This window comes from Diadema setosum, chromosome 18 (genome assembly GCF_964275005.1).
Source record: "Diadema setosum chromosome 18, eeDiaSeto1, whole genome shotgun sequence".
NCBI classification, from domain to species: domain Eukaryota; kingdom Metazoa; phylum Echinodermata; class Echinoidea; order Diadematoida; family Diadematidae; genus Diadema; species Diadema setosum.
This window is the reverse complement of record NC_092702.1, coordinates 28,465,356-28,493,048: the sequence shown is the minus strand read 5'-3', so window position 1 is coordinate 28,493,048 and position 27,693 is coordinate 28,465,356. Positions and strand designations below refer to the sequence as shown.

The following is a 27,693-nucleotide window of genomic DNA, read 5'->3' as shown; positions in this document are numbered from 1 at the left end:
CTGATTTTACTCGTCAGGATGGACGGTGACCCCCCATTTTCTGTACATATTTTGAAAGCTGATGAGTTGTACATGTCATTTCATGGGGTGGCAATACTGACAAAATGATTAAAAGATATCAAATTTCTTAATAAAGTAAAAAAAGTAAATTTTCAAAATGACGTCATCAAATTTCAAGTTTATTCGAGCGCATCTCACTAGTCCTTTGTCAATTTTCACCCAGATTTCAGTATGATGTAACTTATTTAATGTTATTTTAAACATAAAATTACAACATTTTGATTGGATGACGGTATCACCTCGTAAAAATGGATTGAAAGTAATCTTGTCAAATTTGACCAGTTTACCTGTTATCTCTATGGGAGTGCAGTTTTTCTGGAAATGAAAATTGAAATGACTATCTTTATCGAGCACTAGCTCACTTACCCTTCGGTAAATTTCTCCCAGATTTTAATATGTTGTAGCTGAGACTTTACGCTACCGTAATTGTGCCCTTTGTTTTTTCATACGATGTCGGGATCACGTCAAAAATTTTGGTTGAAATTCAGGCTTATCTTCGAGGTATTGAGATATTTCTTTCTTTCTGCAACTTTCTTTGCAATAACTCAAGAAAAACGGCCTTTATCACTTCCATATTTTGCACATGTTTAGTTCATGTCACGTAAATCATTTCATAAAATAACAACTACTTGATCGGACACCATCTTGGGTATGTAAATTAGGGTCAAAGGTCATAAGTGTTTCATCCTGTATCTTAGTGAATACATGTCCTGTCTTTCCCATATTTTGCACACGCAAAGACCATGTTACAAGGATCATTTCACAAGATAACTACTTTTTACTCAGATGCCATCTTGTCTGTGCAAATTGAGGTCAAAGGTCATATGTACTTCTTTTTGTATCTTCGTTATGACGTGTTATCTCTACGGGAGGGAATTTTTTTAAATGTGAAAATTGACGTGATTGTCTTTATCGAGCACTAGCTCACTTACCCTTCGGTGAATTTCTCCCAGATTTTAATATGTGGTAGCTGAGACTTTGCGCTATTGTTCAGTTGACCTTCGTTTCTTCATACGATGTCGAGATTACGATAAAAAACTTGCTTGAAATTAAAGCTTATCTTCTATGTATTGATATATTTCTTCTTTCTGCAACTTTCTTTGCAATAACTCAAGAAAAACACCCCCTATCACCCCCATATTTTGCACATGTTTAGTTCATGTCACGTACATTATTTCATAAAATAACAACTACTAGATCGGACAACATCTTGGGTATGTAAATTAGGGTCAAAGGTCATAAATGTTTCATCTTGTATCTTGGTGAATACCTGTCCTATCTTTCCCATATTTTTCACACGTACAGACGATATCGCGAGAATCATTTCACAAAATAACCACTATTTCATCAGATGCAATCTTGGGAGTGCAAAGGTGGGTCAAAGGTCATATGTGCTTGTTGCTGTGTCTTCCTTATAGTGTATACAGAATTTGGTACCTAACATGGCAGATATGACTCCCTTTGCTAAATGAGAATGCAAACATCACACGGCCAATGTCTCTAAACACAGATGAAACTTGTATGGTCATGCCTACTGCGATCAGGACTCGAATCATTGATTAAAAAAAAATCGGATCACCTTAATTTGTCAGTGATGACAAATTACAATCTCTAGTTTCTTTTGTTTCAACAAAAAATTAAGGGGGGGGGTGTGCGCCGGTTGCGGTCCTCCCTGGATCCGCCACTGTGAAGATGTGTCAGTCAGTTTTGATAAGTTATTTTGTCTAATGCAGTGTGTGAAGAATGTGTGTGAATAATGAACATGTATTCATCTAAGAGCAATCCTACCTCTGCATACTACTAGTATACTGATTCTTTGTTTTAGCTTTCTCGTTTAAAGCCTGTATTGTAGTTTATACATTTATGAATTATGTTATTTGCCCTAGGTTTGTGTGGCAAACTAAAGTTTTGATGGGCAGAATGTGACCAAATACCTACCCTCATCAAATTTGAAGTTCCACATACTGTAACAGTGGATATTTTCGCGCTTGGCCGGGTAAGAAGAGTTTCGCGTGATTTTAATTCCACGGAATCAAGACATCCCACACAGGAATATATGGCAAGCAAAAATATCCACATACTTTTATTTTCGCGCTAGTTTTTTGGTTGCGCGATATGCACGAAAATTTCAACAATGCGAAAATTTCCACTTTTACAGTAATCATTCTCTTACAACGCTTTTATGTATGTGAAAAGGAAAGTACAAATACAGGTGTATCACTGAAAGTAGCTGTGTATGACAAAGGAGGTACTAAGCCTCCTTGGTATGGTATTATATTGTATGTATAATAGATACCAGGCATGCAGCCAACATTTTTAAAGACACGTATAAGATTGGGAGAGAACTGGAATAACGAAATGTTGGACATCAGATACCTCGGTCTATGAAAATGTGAGTTATATACAGCTGAGTTATTACACTGAGAAATACGCGTGTTGTCACAATCATTCCTATGACTACCACTTATGTATGATACACTTACATGCGTTGATGATCTGATTGGTTAAGCATGTACAAATTCATGTGGTTGCTATCATTATTACATCATAATAATACAAATTGATCTTGACTGCAAGTCAGCATGCTAATAAGAAACGCACAATGCCTCTACTCAGATACCACACTCGGGCATTGCCATAAGCATTCCCCATGACTACCACTTTAAAGGAAATATTCATTTTGTTTATTTTCATAATTGTTATTGTGAACCCTGAGGAAGACATTCATGTATTCTTCGAAAATTCAGCCTGAATAAATAGCGCTGTTGGACTGAAATGCATTACTACTCTACTTCGCCATCTTTCATATACTGTATAATAGTCCGTCGCTGGGGTGACAAGACCTTGTATCTGCAATTTTGGTGAAAATGACTTTTTTGGATTAATGGTCAAATAATGGGTTAAGTGATGTCCTGTCCAAATCCCAACTGTCTTACTCCAAAAATGAAGCCACCACGGCATGTCAAAGGAAAGGCTATCCCATTCACTACAGTGCTTTGGCCGCCATGTTTTTTGGCTCTCCTGAACCTTTGACATTTTGTAGATAAGTGGTCTTGTCGCCCCAGCGACAATATATATATATATATATATATATAGCATATATATATGCTGTTCTTGCCAAATACATGTAGTACTAGTGGTACATGTGCCTTAAAAGATGTAAACAACCAACCTTACCAACAGAAATGTTTTTGTTTTGTTTGTTTTTTTGCATCACATCCTGTTTAACAAAGAGCAATAATGTTTACAATATTTTGTTAGTTTGTTATGAACTTTAGGGTAATCCGTATGATAATGAAAAGTTTTTTCCTGTCATCCTATACTGCCAAGTAGTTGAAAAGATAATGCAGAATAACTGAAGAGCGTTGTGGAAACTGGGTAGAGGAGAGAGAAAGAAAGAGAGAGAGATGTCCAGTTTAAGGAGGGGAAAACAAGCAAGAGTGTGAAAGTCGTGTCTTGTGGAATTTGAATGTGGATTTCAAATCAGTGCAAATTAATGAATGCTACACTGATGATTACTTTTTTTCTGTTTTGATAAAAAGGCTCGAGTACACATACATGTACATCAATCTGTACAATCCATAGTAGATTTTCAGCTTTTGTTCTCTTGTCTTGCTAGCAGCTTGCTTCCATCCACCAGAGACAAAAGATGAAATGTAAAAAATAATAATAATAATAATAATAATAAAATATGAAAGATATATACATTGTATTTAAATATCTAAGAACATAACAGATCCGCAAGGAAGCCAGCTTGCTTTGACTATCGTCATTCTCCAAGTCCCATCAGTGATTAGTTACCACAGCCTATGTACCGTCTTGTCATCTGGACACTACAATGACCAATGCACCCATTCACACAAGTGTCCAGAGAAATACAAGTACACCTATGCTGGACTAGTACTACCACTGGCTGCTGCTGCTGGCACTACTGGTATGGTATTACAAGTGTACTAGTACTAGGTCTACTAATGTACTAGTAGTCCACTACTACTATAGCTACTACAGTGTACTAGTACTACTATTAGTGCTACTACTACTACTATAGCTACTTACTACAGTGTACTACTACTAGTTCATAACAATCATAGGCACGTATAGATATACACGTGATACTTCTTACGGAAATACCTGCTTCTGTGGTTCACCGCAGCGAGTGTTCGTGCAGTTACCGTTTTTGCTGCAGTCGCAACACTGCAAAACGAATACTTGGGACTACACTGACGGGTTCGTGTTTGCACTCTGTATATATTCACATTCTTCTGTCGATTCCTTCATTTATTTTGATCGATTGGACTCATCAAAAGACGAGATACATACTGAAATGTGATAATAAGTGTTCAAATCAACTTCAAAATGGTTTGATGTTAGTCTATAAACAGTTAGTTTTACGTCGGGCCCGGCAAAAGCAGAAGCCGTAAGTGGAGATTCACTATGACGTCATTCATGGCAGCCTCTGCAGACGGTAATCGACCAATCACAGCACAAGGAAATCGGATTGTCTTCATTAGGGCTAGTTGACAGTGTAGTTGCTCTAGATTTTGCTGGATCCTGACCCATCTACACGAAATGACCCATAAAGAGTTACATTTTTCGATTGATTGATACATTTACCCCCATTTCGTGATGATTTTTTATTAACTCATTGTCTAGAAAAGTGAAATTTACCAGATGATTTTGAATTGAATTATTTTTTTTTTCAACACGATTTTTGATGTGAAATTATAAAATGTTATCGCAGTCTTTTCTACTTGATATTATGATTTCTGAAAAATTCAGAATTTCGCTGATCATCTGCAAAAAAACCTGCTTTGATATCATGCACATGAAGTGAAATATCGCAGATCGAAAACCAGTCCTCGAACACGGCACGAGAGACCATTTCAAGGTCACACCGCTGCGCTGTAGAATGATTTAGACACATTTTCGCGACGCTGCCGGCTGGCTGTGATCACGGTATGCCCATTACATTTCCCAGACATTCCCTCCCCTCCAAGATCTGGATAGACGACCTGACCTCACAGCAGAGTACTACTCTGTAACAAGAGACAACAGGCATACTGGTTTCCTGACATCAAGGATGCTGTTTCTCCAGGAAAAGCCACGACCTCTGAATACCAAATGTGGAACTATACAATTTTTGCTTGAATCTACTTCACCATCCAACATACATACTACTACCGAAAGTGATTTGTTTGTTACATAGCCACTATGACAAGTTGGCAATAAACTGAAACAAATGAAAGTCAACGTGCCTTTTATCCCGCTTTAAAATTTTGAATGGGGGTTGTACATGAAAAGAGAATGTTTTAAACTACTCAAACATATAAAATGGTCACAGTATGATGAAATACTGAATCATAGCTCTAGATAAACAACAATTGTCTAGCTGCAAGCCTGCTTTTGTACACCAACAGCTCTATCAGTATCTTCGCTGCAAGAGCCAAGAACTACAAATGCCACCCTGATGCTCATATATCACTACTCAAGTACCTTCTGATCTCTATGCTGGACCTCCTCTTCTCTTTCACTTCCATCAAAACAAGTTTCATTTTTGGAGTGAAACAACATCCTGTCCGAATGCATATATGCAAGAGAGTGAATCATGAGTTGCAATGCTAATGCAATCAAGGTCCCAGTGAGTGTAGCACCATTCATGTGGACTTATAAATCTTCTGTACCTGTTTAGGCACATCTTTTTTTGCAGCTCTACTATTTGATTATTTTTTTTTTTCAAAATCTCCTACTTTCCATGGCAAGATGCATACAGCAGTAGCATACATACAAACACACACATACACACACTTAAAACATGCATTTCAAGGCCCATTGACACACAAGAGGGAAATTATAATGAGGGTTCAAAAAAAAAAAGAAAAAAAAAAAGAATGATTTTCGTGTCCTAATGCAGAACACTATATAGTGATTATCTATGTCCACACACAAGAATTATTGACTTTGTATCATACTGAAAAACTCAATTTTAAAAACCATTAATCGTATTTGTGTGTGTGTGTGCATGTTAATAGGCCTTATGCTTAATCATAACAATGACCAGCAACCATTGGGCTACTGGTTGACAGATCACATACTGGGCATTACAATGTAACATGACAACAATACCAACAACAACAAACCCCAACCCAGCAAAGATACGTAGCACGGCATTGACTCAATTTGACCCGAACACAACAAAATATGTTCTGAAGCCACACACGAAAGCCAAGATCTACTACAGGGATCTGCAGATTCTGCAAACTCTCCTCTGCACGTTTTAATGATCATTGAGGGAACCTGATTTCAGTTAAAGCATCCCTGGACTCAACTCAGTGGACAATGCACTCAAAGAGTGAGATGAAATGCCCTTTTTTATTACGGTTCTTCCTCTTTTTCTCACCTTATTAATGCGTGCAAGCATTCCTGATATCCTCATATCTGATTGTCGCATGAAAGATACCACGAATTCTCATTGCATTCACTCATCTTTCTATCAAAATATTTGACCCCCCTTGGCCCCGTGGGAACCAGCCTACCATTTCAAACAAGGAACAAAATGGAGTTGTAGTGGGGGTAGGGGGTGGCTCTGGTCAGGTGCATTCGTGAAACCTGTGTTACAGGAGTTGGAATGCAGGCAGCTACCACAGACACAAGTTCACACCAGGGGAAAAGAGGAGGGGGCTTTGTTATCATCAGGTGAATACAATGCTAATCCATCAAATGACGGACCCTATTGAATCCCAGTAGAGCGACACCAAAGCAGAGCTGCAAGGGGACTGATCATATCTTGTGTCATTATAGCATCATTAAAGCAACATTTCCACAAGCGATGATTGTGTGTTGTGATATTGAGTGTATTATTGAGGTGAACATAACAGCGACGAAAAAAGAAGTGGTTAATGATTCATCATAGTTTGCAGTTCAACAACAATGGATACACTTTTTTCTATCCCAGAACTTTTCAATACCCCTCCCCCCCCCCCCCACACACACACATGCACACACACAAAATACAATAGCAATACCAACAGTAAAACATAGCTAGGATTTTTTTTTTTTTTTTTTTTTGGCTTGCTTCTGGCTAAACCACTTAATGTGATTGATAAAATGGGAGATCTTGCCCTTTAATTTTTTCAATGTACCTGTACTGACTGCAGCAGGAAGAGGTCAGCATGTCATCTGACTTTGTTTTGTACCTACAAGTGTACCCAAAGATACAGAATTAAACACTTTGTAAAGCCCTGACAGAGGACTGTGGTAGCATTGTGATGATAACGCTAATATATGACATTGTATTCTGGCATAACTTTTAATTCTTTTTAATAGGCCTATATGTTCAGTATTCACAAACATTATTCATACATACTACATACACATAAAAAATGAAAAAGAGAAAGAAAGGGAACCCCATTCTTTGTACCCCAGCTTTATCATTGTGATTTGGCACCACCATACCTTGCCCTAATTGAGCCGGAAATGGATTCTTCCATCTGCCCACAGGATCTGCAATTACTAGAGGGTGAAGCCCTAAATGGTGCCGACATTCAATTTGAGCTCCAGTAAAGAAAGGACTGTTTCAAAAGACCTGGAGTGGGAGACAGTTTCTGGTGACTGGGAATGAATACGCTCCATTCAACTACTCACTCATTTCTCTGATTATATCAAAGAATGTGTGAGGAGGTCAATTTCTGGTCACCTAAAAAAAAGGCACTTTAATTCATAAGCTTTTGAAGTCTGTGGTTGTTATAAAAAAACACATCATTCACTGACCTTTTAAGTTATGTGTATACAGAGAGCTTAAGACGCATTATAGTAATATTGTACAACACTATGAATAGACTGATAAATCTGCCTCTTGTTCGATGGCCTCTTGTTGACTGTATGGTTGGTGATATGGCCTGTCACAATAGATAGATATCTTGTGTGTGCGTAAATAGATTGCAGTCCGCACAGCAGAGTGAATGAAAGATATAGCCTACCATTTTGACCGACTCCCATTTTCTTGGCATCTCTTACTTCTATAGGCACTGATCTGGCTTTGAACTAACAAGACGGTATACCATGCCCACTTTGAAGGAGAAGTCCGGACGATTTTGAATAAATTTCACCAAAATCTACATAAATCAAGGACCATAATGACTAAGTTTCATTGAAAAATACCCTCCCAACTGGTCACAATCAATTTTTTAGCATCACTACTTTTGAATCGTAACTGTTCGATTTCTGTACGCCGGCGAGAAAGATCACGTGATGGCGTGACGTATTAGCCCCACATTAATTTTTGTTTGGAGCGTCAGCTGGCTCGGGGAGCCCTGCTTGAGCAACGGCGATACGGGCCGAGCATGTAGCGTACCGGGTGTTTCCGGCCACGCAGTGGATGCACGCTGCATGATCTATTGCTTCATTTAAAAAATGCCAGTGTGTCAAGTGTTTGGGTGTTCTAATAAACCGGGCGATGGCCAGAAGAAGAGTTTTTTTTACCATTCCGAACCCAGAAAATGAGCGGGAAAGGTGCGCAAGATGGCTCTCCAATACAAGTTTGTCGTCAAAACTTACAAATACTACTCGATGCAGCCTCGTCATACTCCCCTTCGGCGGCGTAACTGCGACCAGCAGCCCCATACGCATAGCGTAATGGGGCTGTGCACTGTAGCATTCAGAATCATGACAAGGTAGTATCGCGGATAAATATCAACTTAAAATTCGAAAAATTTCTCCAATTATAAGACTCACAAGTAAAGTATTGACAACAGGCTTCGGGCAACGCTTGGTTCTGCCAATAGTCCCTTTCTGTTCGAATTAATGACTTAATTTGACTCGGTTGAGAGGAACCTGGGAGAGCTACACTGAATTGACCGCCAGCTCATCTTATCCGGTCGTCAATGGATTTGAAATTTGTGCGCGTGTGATGTGTGCGCCTGTGCTGGCTGTCAATAATTCATTGTATCTCTCCAAGGTTCCTCTTGACCGAGTCACATTTAAGTCATCAATTTTAACAGAAAGGGACTATTGGCAGAACCAAACGTTGTCCGAAGCCTGTTTTCAATACTTTAACTTTACTAGTAAGTCTTCAAATTGAAGAAATATTTCGAATTTAAGTTGATATTTATCCGCGATACTACCTTATCATGATCCTGAATGCTACAGTACGCAGTCCCATTACACTGTGTGTATTGGGCTGCTGGTCACCGTTACCGGCGGCGGTACTATGATGAAGCTGGCACTGGCGTTTCTTCTGCGGTTCAAGTTACATGTCTACATACTGTCGTAATTTACCACCGTCAGACATACTCAACAGTCTCGGACAAAAAGAGAGGCAATAATTCTGAAATTGACAGACTGATTTCAGATTGTTCACACTCAGAAGTAACGAAAAAAACGATCACGGATTGTGATAGCATTTGGCAGCTGCAGTCGTAAATGTATGCCTGAGCAGCCTGATAACTCTGATGGCAACAATAGCCAATGAATTGTAAGTGATGGGGTGGACACCAATAAGTACGACAGTATTACAATACATAAATATTTCAATTAAATGACAATGTTATAGCATTGCGACTATTTTACATTAATCTTTGACGGATTTTATATAGATATATACCGAAGATTATTTGAATAAAGGAATACAGCATTTGGCAACAGCACTCCTAAATCGGTGTACGGTCTCCTGCAGTAGCGCCAACAAGGCACACCTGGGCAGGCATGCAGATACCGCGCCGCAGTCAGCAGTGCAATGGGAGATCGATGCGTAGCTGGGCTGCGCTCGCGGTGCTCTCAGCTGAGGAAACTGCGCCTGATACGTCACACGCAATGCATCCTGGGACAGATAGTACGAAGGGCTGGTCGCGACGGATTCGAACATGAAGAATTACCTCATTTTAAAAAAAAATCATAGTAAATGTATCTGATGGTCTTTTCTCGTCGGGAAAAGGGTAATAGGTTCATGAAAATATTGTTCTTTACACAGGAAATGGCTGATAATCGTCCGGACTTCCCCTTTAAGTCTGTTGCATGAAACTGCACATCATCATATAATCTTGCAACTAACTCCTCAAAAGAACTGCCTGACACTTAAACTAGACAACTTTCTTGTGCAAGCATAATCGTCAAAAAGAAATGAAAGTCATCTCTGTTTTCATTGACCCAGGACCCTACATCTCATATGCTGCTCTGCTCTTGCACAAGATTGTCAACTTCTAATGTTTGTTTGCTTCAGTAAAGTAATCTGGATACTTTGTATCCAGTCAGATGCATGTGTTGCATAGTTGTATGACCAACAAACTTAACATACCGCAAGTACTGCTATCATGCAAGCAAAATGAGTTCAGCATTGGTTTCAGATGTTGCAGCCTTCTAATATTAGAACAGCTTGGAGGGAAATCCCTCTCTTTCTGTTAGATGAGAATGGGGGAAGGGTCTAGAGACACAGGAAACAGAAATTATCTTGACAACTCAACTTACAATCAACTGAAAGTCAACTGGAGGGTTGAAAAGTCACACATGCAGTCATTTGTGTCTTGAAAAAAACACGAGTCCTTTTTGCTGTAACTGCACTGCCTTCAGACAGAGCGATAAGCACACTGCGAGAAATATGAGTGGAAATCAGGTGCCGATTGGGGCACTTTCCTGTTACAGCTGGCACAACAAAAAAGTCATTAACGAGAGGACGATGACCTTTTCCAAGATGTCAATGCTCCCGTAATCCACAGGCCATGTCAACAGGGCACAGTAACATGAGTATCTCCATGTTTCTTGGAGAAAACAAAAACAATGCCTACATCCTACTTAGTTATGGATGGACGTTGGCATGGCGACTCTTGCATTTGGTGAAGGATTTGGGATGCTAGTCCGGGGATATCTCCGTTATCGCCGGAGGCACAAATATTTGCCACTCAAAGCCACTTTAACCAATAGGCAAGGGCATCGGCAGCACACTGCAACGCACGTTCCTATCCCTGCTGGGCTGGCAACACCTCACTAAGGTCAACGAAACTCGGATTAGCCATCAAGACCACAGGAAAGATTCCACGCCTCTCGCTGCGAGAGAAGTTTGCTGACCCCGAAGCAGGTGCACACCTCATTTAGGCACATGTGTCTTTTCGGTACACACAAAATTGGAATGGCAAGACATTGCTGGCCTAAGTCTGTCTCTACCTGCTTGCAAATCACACAAAACAAAAGATGCATCCGTCTTCTCTACAAGCTGATCAATTCACTGGATTCCCCGATCCAAAAAAAGAAACTGCGAATAGCTTAAGAAATGTATTTCAGTACGCCTGGCATGGCTGGATGAATCGCCGCAATGACTGGCCAAAATTTGGCATGTAATGATATTCAACGCTTCCTGCTCAAAATCCTGGTTTCTTACAGCATCTACACAAGGATATTTACTAAACTGCAAGCACAAGTACTTGGTTGTTCCCCCACAGAGATATCTTTCTCTTTCTGTCTCTAGTACAGTCCATATCTGGCCCCTCATTCACAAAAAAAAAAAGAATAACATGCATAAATCATTAGCTGGCAACCACTCAGCTATGTTAGCATTAACCTGTCCAACTAAAGGCATAGCCTCCGAACAAAGCAGAGTATCACTTTTTTTTTCTTTCTCTCTCTTTTATTTTTAACCGACCTGACCTCTTCTTGGCAAGACTGCTTGTTTTGGCATTGTTTGCCCTGCCAAAGAACAGGGAACAAAAGAAAGGGAAAAAAAGCTTTACAGACATATATTTGTTGAAGGAAATGGGCATAGTTCCTGCTAGTCTCGGAAAAAACAGACTTTCTGTGTCTCACTCACAATATGAGACAGAAACACTACTATGTTTGGCCAGCATGATTTGTGTTCACTCTTCTGCTTTCCAAACAATTCTCCTTCTTCCAAATGTTTGGGAAACAAACATCTTCACATCATGAAACACCCAAACAGGTTTCATGTTTGTCTGGTGTCAGTGGTGATGATGGGTGTTCAAGTTTACTCAGGCAAATTATCCAAACAGGAGAACATAGACATCATCTAACACTGTTTTTCAGTACATGTACAACCACTTAACAGCTGCCATTTGAGTTCACCATGTAGACACACACTGACAGCATATCATGTGGACTAATGGCTTTCTCTGTATTATCCCTTTTCATAGTCAACAAGTGTATGTTGTAAATAATTAGGCCTACAATATCACATAGCCAGTTTTATTCATATTTTGGTGTGGTCAAAAAAAAGTTCCATAGGTTAAAAAAAAGAGAAAGAAATCCAGTGGTTTCACTCTATTAGGTAGAGTTCAAAGCCACTGAGAAAAATAACAGAAATCATGGATCTTTTTGTTTTCAATTCTATGAGAGATGAATTCATCAAAGAGACTCTGGAGGAGACTAACCATGGAGAACTGGGGGGTCAAGGTCACCTACTGAGACTAGCATGCCAATGAGGTATGTGGTGTTACCCTGGGACATTTCTTTGGGTCAGTGTCGAGGGAAATTTGCTATATTCTCTCTCTCTTCTTACATTTATTGTCTCCTTCTCCCTTTCTTCCTTCCCCTTACCTTCTCTCTTTCTTTCTGGTTCTTCCTCATTTTTAATCCATCCCCATCCCCTCCCCACTTTCTTTTCATTCATTCTTCCCTCTTAATAATAATTTGCCATTGAGAATTAGGTCAGCCTCCACACTATCCAACTTTAAACGTACATGTTGCATCTATCTTGAGGGAAATTTGTAAAACAAGAATTGATCAGGAAAGCTGAATTTAAAAGTATAGTAAAATAGAAAGTATCTTTCTGCAATTTCATGTGAGCTACATGTATGTGCATGAGCGTTTTTGTGACACGTGTTTGTGTGATTGAATGTGCGTGTGTGTGTGCGTGTGTTTGTGTGCTTGTGTTGCATCTGTCCTATGTAAATATGTTACTATTATACTTCTTATTAATATGCTTAAACTTTAGTATGTTTTGTTTTATATGTTTATCCAGGATCCCTTTTTTACAAGCTCTGCTTCTTTTGGGGTCCCAAACTATTCATTATTCTTAATGCTGTATCCTTTTGTAAAATGTCAAATGTTTAATGAATTGGTTTAATAAAACTTGAAACTTGAAACTTGAAACTTCCTTTCCCCCATCTCCCCTAGTGCCTAGCTTGTCCATAAATAACTTGTGACAGGCATTCAAAGCCAGAATGAAACTTCACCGAAGGACACTTGATCCTTTGCAGATCATGTTAGAAGGTCAGGCATACTGATTGTCCTCTCCTTACAGATGGATGTGTACCCTCATTGCTACCTGCAGTCCAGACTGCCTGAGACGCATGCACTTGCCACGCACAATTAATACCTATCAGATCACAGCATCATCGTGGATGATGAAAGTGAAATGTCAGTGTGATCTACTGCTTCGTAGGACAAATTTATGAAGCATGCATTATAGAGAAAAGGCCTGTATAGTAGCAGCCAGCAGCATGGGGATACCAGGGAATGGAAAGGCTGGCAGGGATTGGATACACTTGAGAATCCCTGTAATGAATTGTGCACAGCTTTATCACTGATCTCAAAGCTAGTACAAACACAGCCAAAAGATAGAGAATTTCAACTGGAGTTGACCGTTACCTAGGAGGAGTGTACACTTCAATGCATACAGGGCCTATTTGCTGACGGGTGCTATTTGTGTTTTTTAAAAATAAATGTACCCTGATGGGTAGTGAATGAATCAGGCCATCCCTGAATTCCCATGCAATGGTGGTGTGATCTTCATCCAATATGGGTCATGGTTGCAGAGAAACAGGGGCAAAGCAGACCATAACCATGGGGACAGTCTTCATGCACAGTTGACAGATTAAGAATTTGATCTGAACATCTCTGCTTTCTTGATTTATAAGGCTTTTTGTTACGCACTGAATCATTTTTTTATAAACAAAATTAACAGTAGACAATGCTCATCAATTAGGTTTTGCTCCACAAATTATGTCCTTTGTGTTTGCTTGCTTTTTTTTTTATTGTTTACCACCAACTTAATTTTGTTGAATGAATAAACAGCTCAATCGCACCCGAATTATAGAAAGCATAATGATATATAGGGTTTTCCTCTTTTTGTTTCTACCATGACCTTATTCTAACCCTGTAAAACAATGTCTCCAAGAAAACCCATCATGTTTTTTTTTTCTCCAACACTTCTAAGACCCTACTTGATATATTCCACCACAACTAAATAAATAAGAGTAATTCACTCACAGCTACATGAAATATTGCCACTAAAACAAGAAAATAAAGGACTGAAGAGCAAAAATATTACAACTTACAACTGATGCTGGTAGTAAACTTCAATGCACATGCCCAGCATATCTTGTGATGGCCAGTAGAATATCATTACAGCAATTACTATTCATTGCAGGTGCACAGCCAAAGTTCAAGTAGAGTTCGACTCTGCTCCACAGCTCAGACGAACAATCAGTACAACAGACACGACATGCAGTTCCTCCCATATAGCCAGTCTATTCCTTGATGACACAGTGTGGTTGTACACCTTGTGGCTGTCTGCAGTCAAGGTTTCAGTTTTACATATCAATCTCCCCACACAGCGCGTCACCAATGTCCAGTTGCCATAGCCTAGTTGATGCAAGCTTTTTCAAAAGCATGGAAGATGTTGTTCTCACCACAGGATTTCGGCAACATTATGGGTTGCAGAGAGGCAAGTACACTTTGTATTGAAAAATAAACTATACTATCGCTTCAGGTGAATGACTTTGCATCTTGCACCATGGCCTGTTTTTATCTTTCTTTTGGCACGGCGTGCACAAAAGCCACGATTACAATACTTCCTGAATTGTGTCGGGTTTACTGCCTGAAGAAGAGCGCGAGAGAAAGAGCTGGCTTATGATCTGACTACTTTTAGAACACATTACAACACAATCACATGACGGACATCCACATGGCATCCTACGGGATTATTTCAAGCCATAATTCGAGGAAGTAGACGACCACTTTCTTTTCTGCATGAGAGCTTCACTGATAGTTGCATAGCATTATACGAGAGGTTTCACTTTTGCATCAAGTCGCAGCCATAATTACGCTTCCTTTCCCAAACCCTAGACCAAACAAATCCAAGGATGGCACTTAGAAACAAAAATAGCACTCCACATCAACTTTTCATCACTCAAGTCAGAGCACTACAAACCAATGAACCTTCACAACAGCGTGCCTGGGACGATGGAAAATTATCAATAAGTCTGTGTATCGGGAGAGGCTCATGACCTGATGAGTAATGGATGTGCATTTTGCAATCATACACTGTGTCTAATGTACAACTAAAGGTCATTGCCTGTTGCTATGAGCTACATCAGAGGCTGATACCCCACCTAGTATGTGCAAAATATGAATAAATTTGTGCAGCAGTTTCCAAAACAAAACACACTAACCAATGAATAGCAAGGATATAGTTTTCAGTTTGTTTCCTGTCCGACAGTGTTTGAAATATAATACATTTCATTGCGATAGATAAACAAGTTGTCACTAAGATACTACAATTCACACTTGTACAAAAAACATTAATCACATGATTAATACCATACTGTTTGGTAGATAAACATATCTTCCGTATATCGCAGTTTCGACACATCTTAAGATCCATTTAGATGTTTCATTCAGCATATCTTTAGAAAGTCACAACCCGATACAGACAATTTTTAACCTTTTGAACATGCATGACCAAGAGTGAGCTGGATCTCGACAAATGCTTGCCCACAACATGGTATTACATTGTTACCATAAAGGGATAGTACAGTATTGGTGGAGATGAGAATTGGGCTTTAAACTTTTTGCACGACACCAAGAAAACACTTACGAAATAGTACAGAGCATACCATTTTAAGAGGAATTCAAAGTTTATTTGATGAAAATCAGGTTTGGAATGACTGAAACATCCAAAAACAAAGTAAAACAAAGCGATCGTAATAAAGTGTGGGTCCCACACTTATTAGAATTGCTCTGTTTTGGATATCTCAGCCATTTCAAAACCAATTTTTATCAAATAAACATTGAATTCCTCATGAAATTACATGCTCTTTCATATTTCATAAGAGGTTTCCCATTATCTCACCAAAAAAAAAATGTTAGAAACCTGAAATTAGGTCTCAACCAAAACTATACGATCCCTGTAACTACTTTTTGTTTCATTTTTTTTAAACAACAAAGTCCTTTATAATCCCATTGAGTCAATGGTCTTCAATACAGTAGGTTTCATTTAGAAAGTTTCTCACGAATTCACCTCGGTTTCTATCTGGTGATGGAGAGCCATGGATTTCACACCAATTCCAAAGGTCAGATGGGTATGGTGATGCATGAAATTAAACCCATCACGGTGGCTAGTGTCTTGTTAAATCTTCCTCCGCCATCCATCCATCCCCCTTGTGACCCACAACAGCAGTCGACTGAATTAACTCACGCTGCTTGGATACGTGATGGATGGATAGAAGCGTGTCTCACCTCCCTCCCTGGTTAAAGGTGGCCACTATTGGCCCTAAACACAACCACGAACACAGGCGAAACAACATGCTTACGAATGCATTCTTCCATTATTTCATATCAATGAAAGATTGTTGATGTGTGTTGCATATTATTTGAGTGCACGTGTTCAAAACTAGACAGATTCACAAGTACTGTGAATTCACCTAGCCAATCACTCCTGCATTTCCTTTATGCCAGTCTGTCCAGTTGCTGGGATGATAGTCATAGAGCGTGTTTATACAGAGAAGCAAAATACGCGCTCATGCCGGCTCATGCCGGCTCATGCCGGCTCATGCGAGAGGACCTCTCGAATTTTGCTCTGTATAAACACGGCGTATGCCGGCATACGCCGCCAAATGCAGGCTCATGCGAGAGGTTCCGTCCGCCACCTTTTGAGGTGGCCGATGCGAGAGGAGCCTCGCGTATTTTGCTGTGTGTTTATACAGACGACCGAAATTCGAGAGGTAACCGGAAAGTGCGTATTTCAATATCTGTCATGATCAAACCACGTCTTCTCCTTCTTACTGAAAAACTGGATTTCAATTGATCATTTGGCCGGGTGGTTGTCAAGAGGAACGTTACAAGAATGACCTTCAAGCTTGGTAGTCCTGATGACTTTGCCGGTGCCATCTTGATTTTTTTTCATTTTTTCCCATCATGCAATAAACTGCACTGCGAACGTAACCTATGCTTTATCCCAAAATTCGAGAGGTCCGGCTCAGCTGAGGTCCGCTCGCATTGGCTCATTAACATCCTTAGACATTTGAATCAACAATACCGCTTTCCATGAATCTACATTTAGAACACAAATATACACAGCACAGTGACATGATATCTGAACAGCTTTGGCAACAACATTGACTTGGTATAATAATAAACAAAGCTATCAAACAGAAAGTAAACAATGAATCACGAAAAGCACTATAAACATAATCTGTCGGTGGAATGTCATGCTGACTTCTACCTATTAGAATGTTATAACTGCAGGGAGCACTGCTCTTCAGTCATTCAAGAGTAAGCAACTCCCCCCCCCCCCCCCCCCCATCCACAGATACTCCTTAGCCACACTGAAATAAGGCATGTTTGTGTGTGTGTGTGTCCTTCCTGTCACAAGTCTGACTTGGGTAAAGACGGTTTCTATAGGAAATGGGATTGGCAAGTACGCATCAAGCAAGGGGGAGGGAAATAGCCGAGGGTCGAGCTCGAGCGAGGCACCTCTCCTGGGCAAATGTCACCCCCTCTGGATGAGTCATGATCATGCTAGCAAACAAGCGAAGGGGAGAAAAATATATAATTAGACCTGAAAGAAAAAGAGTCTGAGCTGTTATCACGATCTGTCTTTGACAGCCCACACAGGTAAATCAAGTTTACTGTCATTCCTTAACCCCCCCCCCCCCACCACCACCACCACCCACTCCTTACAACTCAATAAGCAAATGGTTTCCTTTACAAATGGATCAAATCATCCTCGGGCTTACGGCAGTCCTTCCTGTTCATCCTCTTGTTGGGGACAAACAACAGAGAATGAATTGTGCTCCAAATGTTCCATTTACAAAATGGTTGTTAAAAACAAAATAAAACAGAACATTGTCAATTAGGCCTAAATCTTTTTCTAAAAAATTCAATTACCCTCTGAAATATTGATTTACATCATGCCCCATCCCCCCCCCAAAAAAAGTCGATTTTTGATAAACAAATTAGGTACCATTCTTTCCTTTCCCCCTGTCAATAACAAAACAAGAAGGTAGGGGGGGGGGGCACTGTCATAAACATTTCCATGTTTACATCTGCACATTTGTAGGACTGGCATACTTTTATGGCTAGTCCTTGACCTGAAGGCATAGGGGTAGGCTAATGATTGCCTCTGTGTGAGAAAAAACAGAATGGAACACAATCATCTGTTTTTTTTCCCCTTTTCAAGTATGCTTGCAAGGTTTAAGCAATGTCATAAAAAAAGACCCCAAGGTTAATATATCAGGAAGATAAAGTTCAATCTCTTTCTCTTCTCGGGATGTTCTTGGCACGTGCCTAGAGCATGTAGTGTGAAGAGGGAACTTACAGTGCAGACCAGATCGGCAAAGTACTTTGCGATTTTTTACTAATTTCAGCAAATACAGCACAGCAGCGGTTCCTCCTTCCTTACAGCTTCGTGGGATCCCTGCACAACAAAAAACACACAAACTGCTTCAAATCCACATGCCCACTGGCCTAGGAATGTTGGATGTTGACAAATTGGCAGGATTCTATAAATAATTCTGGAGTATCCTGACAAAAGCAAAAACAAAAGCATGTCCATGTCCATGTCACTACAACGATGATGATGCTTTGACGCCAGTCTCAGGCAAATCATCTCCGATGTATGAAAGTTTGTTTAAGCACAAAGCAATGACAACATCTCAGGTAATAAAGCAAATCTCATGCAATGACGACCGATCATAATATAGCTCTCTTCTCCTCCATGTATCACTCACTTGCCATATGAGCAAATAACACTTCCTACTTCATCCTCTAAGCATAATCACAACAAGTCTCTCTTTAAAGACAGAAAATGAGGGAAAAGAGAGGGGGAAAGAGCAATGCAATCAAAGATCAATCATCTTTTTCATGGTGATGGCACCGCATTGGCAATGAATGCACAATCTTCCCTGATATACCCATTGTCACTCCAGCGCTATCAAATTTACAGGCATCTGGTGTGGTAAAAGAAGTGAGAGAGTGATTTGATTACAATGAACCCACACTAACCAAAGTTGACCTCACGAGGTTGACCTCAGCTGCCAGCAGGGATCACCTCAAAAAACTGCTCTAGGTGGAGGGGCAGCATGGCGAGCAAAGATTGAACAATTGAGAGGCACGATCGTGTGAGATATGTGGTGCGGTGTGCAATGAAAAGGTAGCCTTGTAACCTGCATAGTATGGGCAATAAAGGAGTGGGCTGGAGGGGGGGGGGGGGGGGGACTCCAGTCACAGCAGGAAGTCACATTTACCCAGGGAGCATGATTAACATGCCAATCTCGGGACTGCCGCTGCAAGATGAAGATTTCTCTTCTGTCCTGCACTTTGCTCTCACTATGCTCTCTCCCCTTCCCCTGCTAGAGAGTGACCTGTCAGGGCTGATCAATCAGGGAGGTCGCTGTGCCAGCAAAACGAAGCAACAGCAGTGAATGCATGGCACCACTGCTGCTCTAGCCTACAATTATGGGCAGGTCTAGGGAAACACACAAACACATCAAGGTTAAGATCAGGATTGCCAGACCTTTAAAAATCCTGCTATTACAGTCTTCACTTTGCCTAGAACTTCTCTGGAAGGCTGTAGTATAATTCAAGGAGACACAAGTTTGTCTCTAGGCATTCCAAGACTGGTTTTGCTGCCACCGTTTGTGATTAGACTGATGATGCCAAGGAAGACTCACTAACACTGAATAACAAAGAAAACTTAGGTGAAAGAAAGTTCAATGTCATTGAAAAAACAACCCATAGACGCGAAAGACCTAGACGGCTAAGATGGCATAGAGAAAGAAGCAACACCAAAGAAAGTGTGACAAGATCAAGCAACTTATGCCTTTTGAACATTTGTTACAAGGAATAGCTATCTGTTTAACTATTAACTCCTGATATGTGGGTGTGTGGGGGGGGGGGGGGAAATCATATTATTTTTCATTGCACTGATTTACAGGCCTGTTGTAACCAGAATGGAGGAAGAAATACAAATCATAGGCCTTGGTAAAGAGAAAAAAACATGTACACCATACAGAAAGAGAGAGATCTATAGAGAAAAGTAGAGATGGTCAGGCATCTTCTAAATCAATATTCAGAGGAACACTCACCATGCTGCTTGTGCTAGCTGCAAACTACAGGAAAGAGAACAGAGAAAGGGGGGGGGGGGGGGAGTAGGGGAAGGAGCCTGAAATGATATCCTCATGACCCAGGCACTTTTTGCCAGAGAGGAAAAAGCTCCAGGGAATTCCATTTTATGATTTTTTCCCCCCTTCAACCTGACAGAGCTCTGGCTTGATGAAAGCAAGGTGCTACCATGAATCTTTCATCAGAGCCTCCCAGCCATGTATCTGGCTAGAGGGCTGAGGAAGGTGGAACAGGCATTTTTTGAGAAGATGGAGAAGGGGGAGGAGGGGAGGAGGAGAGAGTCGCAAGAGGAACGCATGCCCTACTTGAATGTCAGCTCAAAGCAGCTCCAACATGTCCAACCCAATCATTCTTGCAGGGATTTTTGTGGGGTTTTTATTTTCCCTCTCTTTCTAGCACCCATAGAGACTGGTAAACAGCTACTGATAGCAGCCCAAACAAGAACATTGCTCACACAATAATTTGGAATCACAAACAGCAACACCGCGGAAGTGCAACAAAATTCAATGTAACAAACTTGTTTACGTGTCATTTTGCCACTTAATCAGAACCACAAACGACTCTAGCCAGCACTTTTAAGCTTTACTTCCACTGCCCCTCATTAATTTTGTTTTCTTTTAAATGAGAAATAAATCATAGAAATAATCACAGCGATTTTATTCCCACTACTTTACCAAAGGAGTTATTGTCTGGCTAATTCTTTATAGGCTCTGGTGAGAGCAAAATCTAAAAATTTATCATTGGGCAGTAGAACATTGTAATATCGAGTGCTGTCAGCTTCTACTCCTACAATGTATATCAGAAAATCGATAAAACATACAGACAAAGTACTATGGGTTAAATCGTTTAACAAAGTTTTCTGAGGAATTACGATTTTGTAATTCAGACACACACAATTCATTTCTACATTCCTTTTTTTTTTCTTCAATTTATTAAAGGGTGTTTCTAAAGCAGGTATAAGCTGTTTATGATGAGTTATTGTGAATCAAATCCTCACAATTGTACAGAACGGAATCCTGTTGTGACACAAAACCACACAAATATTTAAACATTATTTTCTGTATGTACGTACGAGTATATCATACTCATACATACAACAACAAAAAATCATGTTCATGATGGTCTGATTGCATGAATGGGAGCTTACCTTTTTTTAAATATTTCCTATACAAATGTATTATACATAGGCCCTATCTATTCAAGACTCATTAACCATTAACATGGCAACTATTTGCGCAGTTTTCCAAAACTATAAATAGACTAGTGTGACTAAACCCAGAGTCCGGTTCATTCAGTTTCAAGGGTTCAGTAAATATTACCAATTCCCCTTGATGGTAACGCCTCTTGCAGTAACCTTGGAATAGGGAAATGTAAAGATGACTCTTCATCCAAGAAACAAATGTGAATGTGAAAGTAACCTAGTCATGGCTGCATTCACAACATATTCAGAGTAATCCAGGACACTGTAACAGAAATACACTAAAAGTGCCACCACCTTTCAGCGGTATCACTGTGAAATCACTGGATTGTTGACACAACATATCAATTATGCTCTGCCAAACATTATGCTCTTAAAGGTAATCACTCACTTGTTAACTGTACTGGATGGATATTGGTGGGGGTTCTTTTGTTTGTGGTTATGTGTTTTGTTTTGTTTTTCTAAGAGTGGTATCACAGTAGAATAGAATAAATCTCACAGTTTCATGTGTCTTGAATCATGGGAGCATATTGCAATACCCAACGGTGGATGCAATGGACAAAATGACTCAGCAAATATTAATTCAGCACTTGCAGACAAAAATAAACGATGGGAATTTTTGTATTTTCATCTTGCAAGTAGACCGGGCCCTATATCGTTACCCAAAATATCATTCAAAGAAGAAACAAATGAAGGATAATAATATATCACTTGACTGAAAAAAAAAAATAAAAGAAATCACAGAATAACATTTCAGCTTTTACCTTGAAAGGCTGTATCTCTTTTTCCTTGACAAAAAGTAGGTGTTGGTCTACAAGAAACTCCAGAGGGCGCAAAGAGGAACTTGAAATGCCAATCCGATCAACGAGTATCTCAAAGCTCTGTGTGGATAAAATCAAGAACACAGTATGCATGAAAACATAAAATGTCACGAAACAAAACTAGCATTTTCAAGTAGTTTTACAAGAGCGAACTTTGACTAAATCATTTTAAGTTGATAGACAAAGTTTAACAGTGGCAATGTTGGAATGAACAAAACTTTATCATGAATTACCATAATGCATCATGAATATAATACATTTGGTTTAATTGTGTTGTTTGTTCGTTTTTAGTTGATGGATATGGGCTGAACATTTTTGGTCAAAATTTTGTGAAACTGTTGAAAAACTCTGTGATGTCAATTTAAAACTAAATTAAGAATTCATCTTCAAGAAAAAAAAGTTGTTTTGAAAGAAAGCGATCCTATGGGAGGACCTCATCTGAACTGAAAGATAATGCTATATATTATACATCACAGGAAAAAAAAAATCACATCATTCCTAGGTAACAAACTATTAACAGAACAACACACAATTATGACACTGATTTTTATCTAAAGTCTATGACAGCCTGTGTGGTAAGGGAATTTACAATTGTATCTTTTGATAGAACAGGGCTTATGTTTCGTAACATTATCATGATTTCACTGGACTCTTCAACTCAACTCAGCCAACCAGGACTTCCCAACAATTAAGCCAGTTGTTGAATTCGCAATGGTGGAGGTACAGTAATGAAGGGCAAAATGTCTGTGTGCACATCGCATAAACATTGTATCAGAATTTGAGTTCATATATTTATGTGTTGCTAACTTCGCAAACAGCACCCAACTCATGCATGAAGTTTGCAAAAATAAGAACCCCTGTGAAATATGGCGTATCCTTCCCTTTCCTCCCCCTCCAACACACACAAATGATGAGCCGTAGAAGGGTAATCGGACAACGCATACTAAGAAGATGAATAAATTGTCCTCGGACATTTGTGCATGAACAAATACTTGAACAAATGAGACCTTCACTTCAGAGCATGCAAGCACACCCAAACACACACTCAGATATTTAGACAAAACCGTCCAAGGGATTTTGCGAACAGTTTTGCAACTCGTTGGGTTCATAGGTCTTTCAGGTTACGTTCACAAACTGTATCAGTGGAAATGCTGTTCGTGGAATTCAATTATTCTGAGAAGGCAAGTGACAATGATCGCTCTCCAATGCAGGACGACAAACAACTTCTTGATTCTGTTGTCATGGTAACATTTCATCAATTTCCCTCCTTTGCCACTGGAAGGATAAATATGTATGGGTGTGACAAGGATGAAATAAAAGGGTGAAAAGTTACAAGAGGACATAGGCCTACAGAATAGAGATACAATGGTCAAACGATACTAAGATATGGGTAAGACTGATGAGAAAACAATGGGGGAGGGGGAATATACTTCATTAGAAATTAGAGCTTTAAAAAAACCAAAAAACAAAACGGCAATATACTAAAAAACAGCACTCATACCGAATCGAGCAACACAAAAATCACAAGAGGAGAATAAATTATAGAGATGCTCAGCATATATCAGCTTCTAAAAAAAAACGATTTAATGGAAAGACAGACAGTCAATGCAGGGAGGTGGATCACCTCCCTGGTCAATGAGAAGACGCATATATGTAACCAGATGTACTACATGATATAAGAAGAGAAAGCCCTAGTGAGAGGGGGCATCCCTCAGTTTTTAATGGGAACAGCCAAAAGCATCTCGGGGGAAATGTGGTATGCATCCATATTCCTACTTTAATACTCATTGTCTCACTCCAGATACAGACAATGGATTATCAAATTAGAGAGTTCCCTCGGTTCCACGTCCCAGTCCCTCAGATGCATTCTATTTCCGTGCTCTCTTCACTTGTCCAGGGTCTCCCTGCATTACATACAGCATTTCCATGGCAACCCCTCTCCCTTCTTCTACCCCTCACCATTTGCATGACAATGTATGTAGGGCAAGCATACTTTTTGCATACATCTTTTTGTCCCCCTCCCCCACCCCCTTCCTAGAAATGGTAGGGTGGGAGAGAAATGGGGGTGGGGGGGGGGGGGTACCAGCCCCCTCAACCTGACAGCATCAATTCAAATGGCATTTCCTGTGATGGTTCATTTCAATGCATTGTTCAAATTATTTCACCTGGTTGATTTCCGCCTACCAGGGCCCACACAGTCAGCCAGCCTTGCCTATGCTGAATACTGCTCAGTTCTCTCCCGCTTGTTGATGCTGCTGGTTATCGATCAATCCCTGCATATGAGGTTAAATCAATGTGCACTCCAGTGCAAGCTTTCTATCTCTCTTCTCTCCTCTTCTTTATCTTCTATTTCTCTCTTTCCCAGGCTCTTCTGCCTGCATGTACCCAGAATCGGAGAAAAAAAAATACATAGAGAGACCTACATTTGTGACAGCCAGCGCGGAAATGAAACGTCGTGTGTAATCAGCCCGAGAAAGTGTTATTACCCAATGCCCGCGAAACGTCGCGGCTGCCTCCAATTTCTCCCACCAAGAGCCGAAATGAGCTATGTGTGTGCCGTTCCCCGCGCATACTCAGGGACCGTTTGATGGTGCCATGCTGGGTATCGCTTGCGTGATAACAGCAGACTGACTCATCACAACACAGGATAGGAGAATGCATAATTCCTCTCGCATGCTGTACATTGTTACATATCGAAGGCACCTCACCCTCATTCCACCAAAACCCATCCATGTCGACACGAGTCAAATGATTGAATGTCCCGGACAAGGCTACGTGGATTGTCTGTCCCTATTAGACTGTTCAATATCTTTGGATATTTGCAACCTGCAAATACTTTTGCTTTTTGCATGCCTCAGCCAACCCTGGATAAAAAAATAAATAAGTCTAAATGCTATTCAGCAAAAAGAACAAGCAACTTCAAAACTTGAAACAAGTTTGATCAGATGTTTCTCCTTAAACTTTAGGTATATTTTATAAGGTTATCACGAGCTATAGTAGTCTTCTCATCCAGCCTTGAGTGAGCAGAAACTTCAAAAATTCATAACTTTTGAACGGATTGTCCGATTTTCCTCAAACTCTCACTGATGTGTTCTACTAATATTGCTGCATTCACTCAACCCACATGTCTATGAAGGTGAACTTGTCCTTTCAGGGCATGCAATCAAATAGAAATGTAAAGCCATCTATCAAACCAGTGTTAAAAGTAATTAATTGATGTTCTGCTAAATTTTTCGCACCTACCACTCATATCTTATCTTATTTTGAAATCAGTCATTGCTGAAAGATCTATCATTATCCCTATTAAGGTAGGGGATCCCATTTGCATGCCTTAAATGAAGAGTTATATAAATACAGTGGTATGTTGAAGAGAGTATCATTTTAGAAACTCCCACAAAGTATTGAAAGTGGAAGGTAACATTTAGTACATTTTTTTGACCGTTAGATTTTGAATTGAATTTTTTTCGGGGCTCACCGTAAATTCCAGTACATTACTAGGCTAGCTTTGCAGACCCATGCACTGCATGTGTGTTCATCATGTATATTTTGTGAAGAAAGTTCATCAACACAAGCCTCATTTCTATATACATTCTTGCCACACACTCTATATGTTATTACATCAGCTCTTGTACTTTTAGATTTGTGTTTATAGATAACAAATACAGAAGACTGCAACAAAAAGGCTTAAGTGTGGCTGACACACAGAACTACTGAGTAGTTGAGTTTTGTGCATTATTCAAATTTTAGATAACCGTTGACTTCAAAATTTCTAAGCAGTGGCCTAAGCAAGTCCCCTGAGGTTCATATTTAATGTTTTGCTGCATTTTGGAGGTCTGTAAAAGGTATCCCCTACCTTTAAAGCTTATTTCAGAAACTTGACTTATCACAGACCAAACCATTAGGGACTACATGTACCTTCTTTCTGCTTGCAGAAAATTCAACGCCAACTGACTCCTGCTACTCCTATCGCGACAAACCAGGATGTTCAGCTCGACCTTTCTCTTACGTGACAAAGGCTAAGCCTTGGTCTGACATTTTCTCTCTTCTCGGCTATCCCATGCCAGTGTTGGATGAGACAGTTGGTATGACGACTACCTGTCTACCACAGCTGTCACAAGAAAGTCTGCGGTTGTCATGTTGGAGGCCCCCCTTTTCCTCTTACAACTTGCCCTTTCCAGGCTGGCAACTACTACTTCTTCACACTACATACTACATGCAAAACATGCCCCCTCCCTTGCTATGTCTACTGTAAAACTATAAAATTCTGTGTGCATGAAAATTTTGCGAATTTTGTGAGCCAAGATTCACAAAATTGAAACACAAGAAAATTCTTGTCTACACTATGCATTGAATGCCATAAACTTTGCAAAAATTTCATGGAGCCAATTATTTTTGTTTTTACAGTATATATTCTATCTTATAACCTCTATCATGCCACCCCCATCCCCCCCCAAAAAAAAGTTATGTGTGGGTGTAATCAGATTGCATGAGCCCTGAAAATGTCGTGATGAACGATGAGCAATTAACCGATGTCTCCATGCAAGACTGATTGATAATGACCCGCATAGCCTGCCATGACATCATAATGTCTGCCCGACATAGTTGGCCTTATTACAATCTTCACGCAGTAGAGTCACATGTTTTCTTTTTTTTTTTTTTTGACTCCCCGCTGGCATTCAAAAATGGAATCAGACTGCTGGCTGAATACAAGAAACACATGTGACAGGAGATTGTGGTTTGCTGTTCTACAGCGCTTTTAAATACATCATAACAAATCACCTTGTTCACAAAATGAAATGTTTCTATACTCTGTCTATTACCAGTCACATGAAGAATAATTTTAGCCACAACATTCTTGGGGGGGGGGGGAATGCTGCCTTTCAAAACAATCATGGAGCATGACTAATGGAAGCCATGTGACCCCTAATAGAGCTATTTTGGAGGTGTCCTGAGGATGTCATACATGATTTGATGACTTGTCATTTCTTTGATTCTGTTTCCATCCCCCCTCCCCCTCCCCCCCCCCCCCCCCAAACTGACTACCTGCTATACATACTACTACAACTGCTTTCATTCAAAACAACAATCTCTCTCTCAGGGGTCAAGTTTTCCCCTAAACCATCTATTATGCACAATCAATCTATCTAATGCATCATTCATTGTTCCAATCTTTCATTACTCACACAAGGGGGGGGGGGGTGGAATTCTACATGACCTGGTCACTGGTAATTAGCATCCCCGCCAGCCATGCAAGAGACAGAGTATCGCTGT

The 27,693-nt window shown here is 40.0% G+C and overlaps 1 protein-coding gene across 1 annotated transcript in view; it reads right to left on the bottom strand.

Moving 5' to 3' along the window:
* The window catches only part of LOC140241725 (probable JmjC domain-containing histone demethylation protein 2C), a 155,809-nt gene that overhangs the window by 58,897 nt on the left and 69,219 nt on the right, over positions 1-27,693 (bottom strand). Inside the window, 1 exon segment of the mRNA XM_072321472.1 lies at positions 22,366-22,482. Coding sequence (XP_072177573.1) covers positions 22,366-22,482 — 117 coding nt within the window.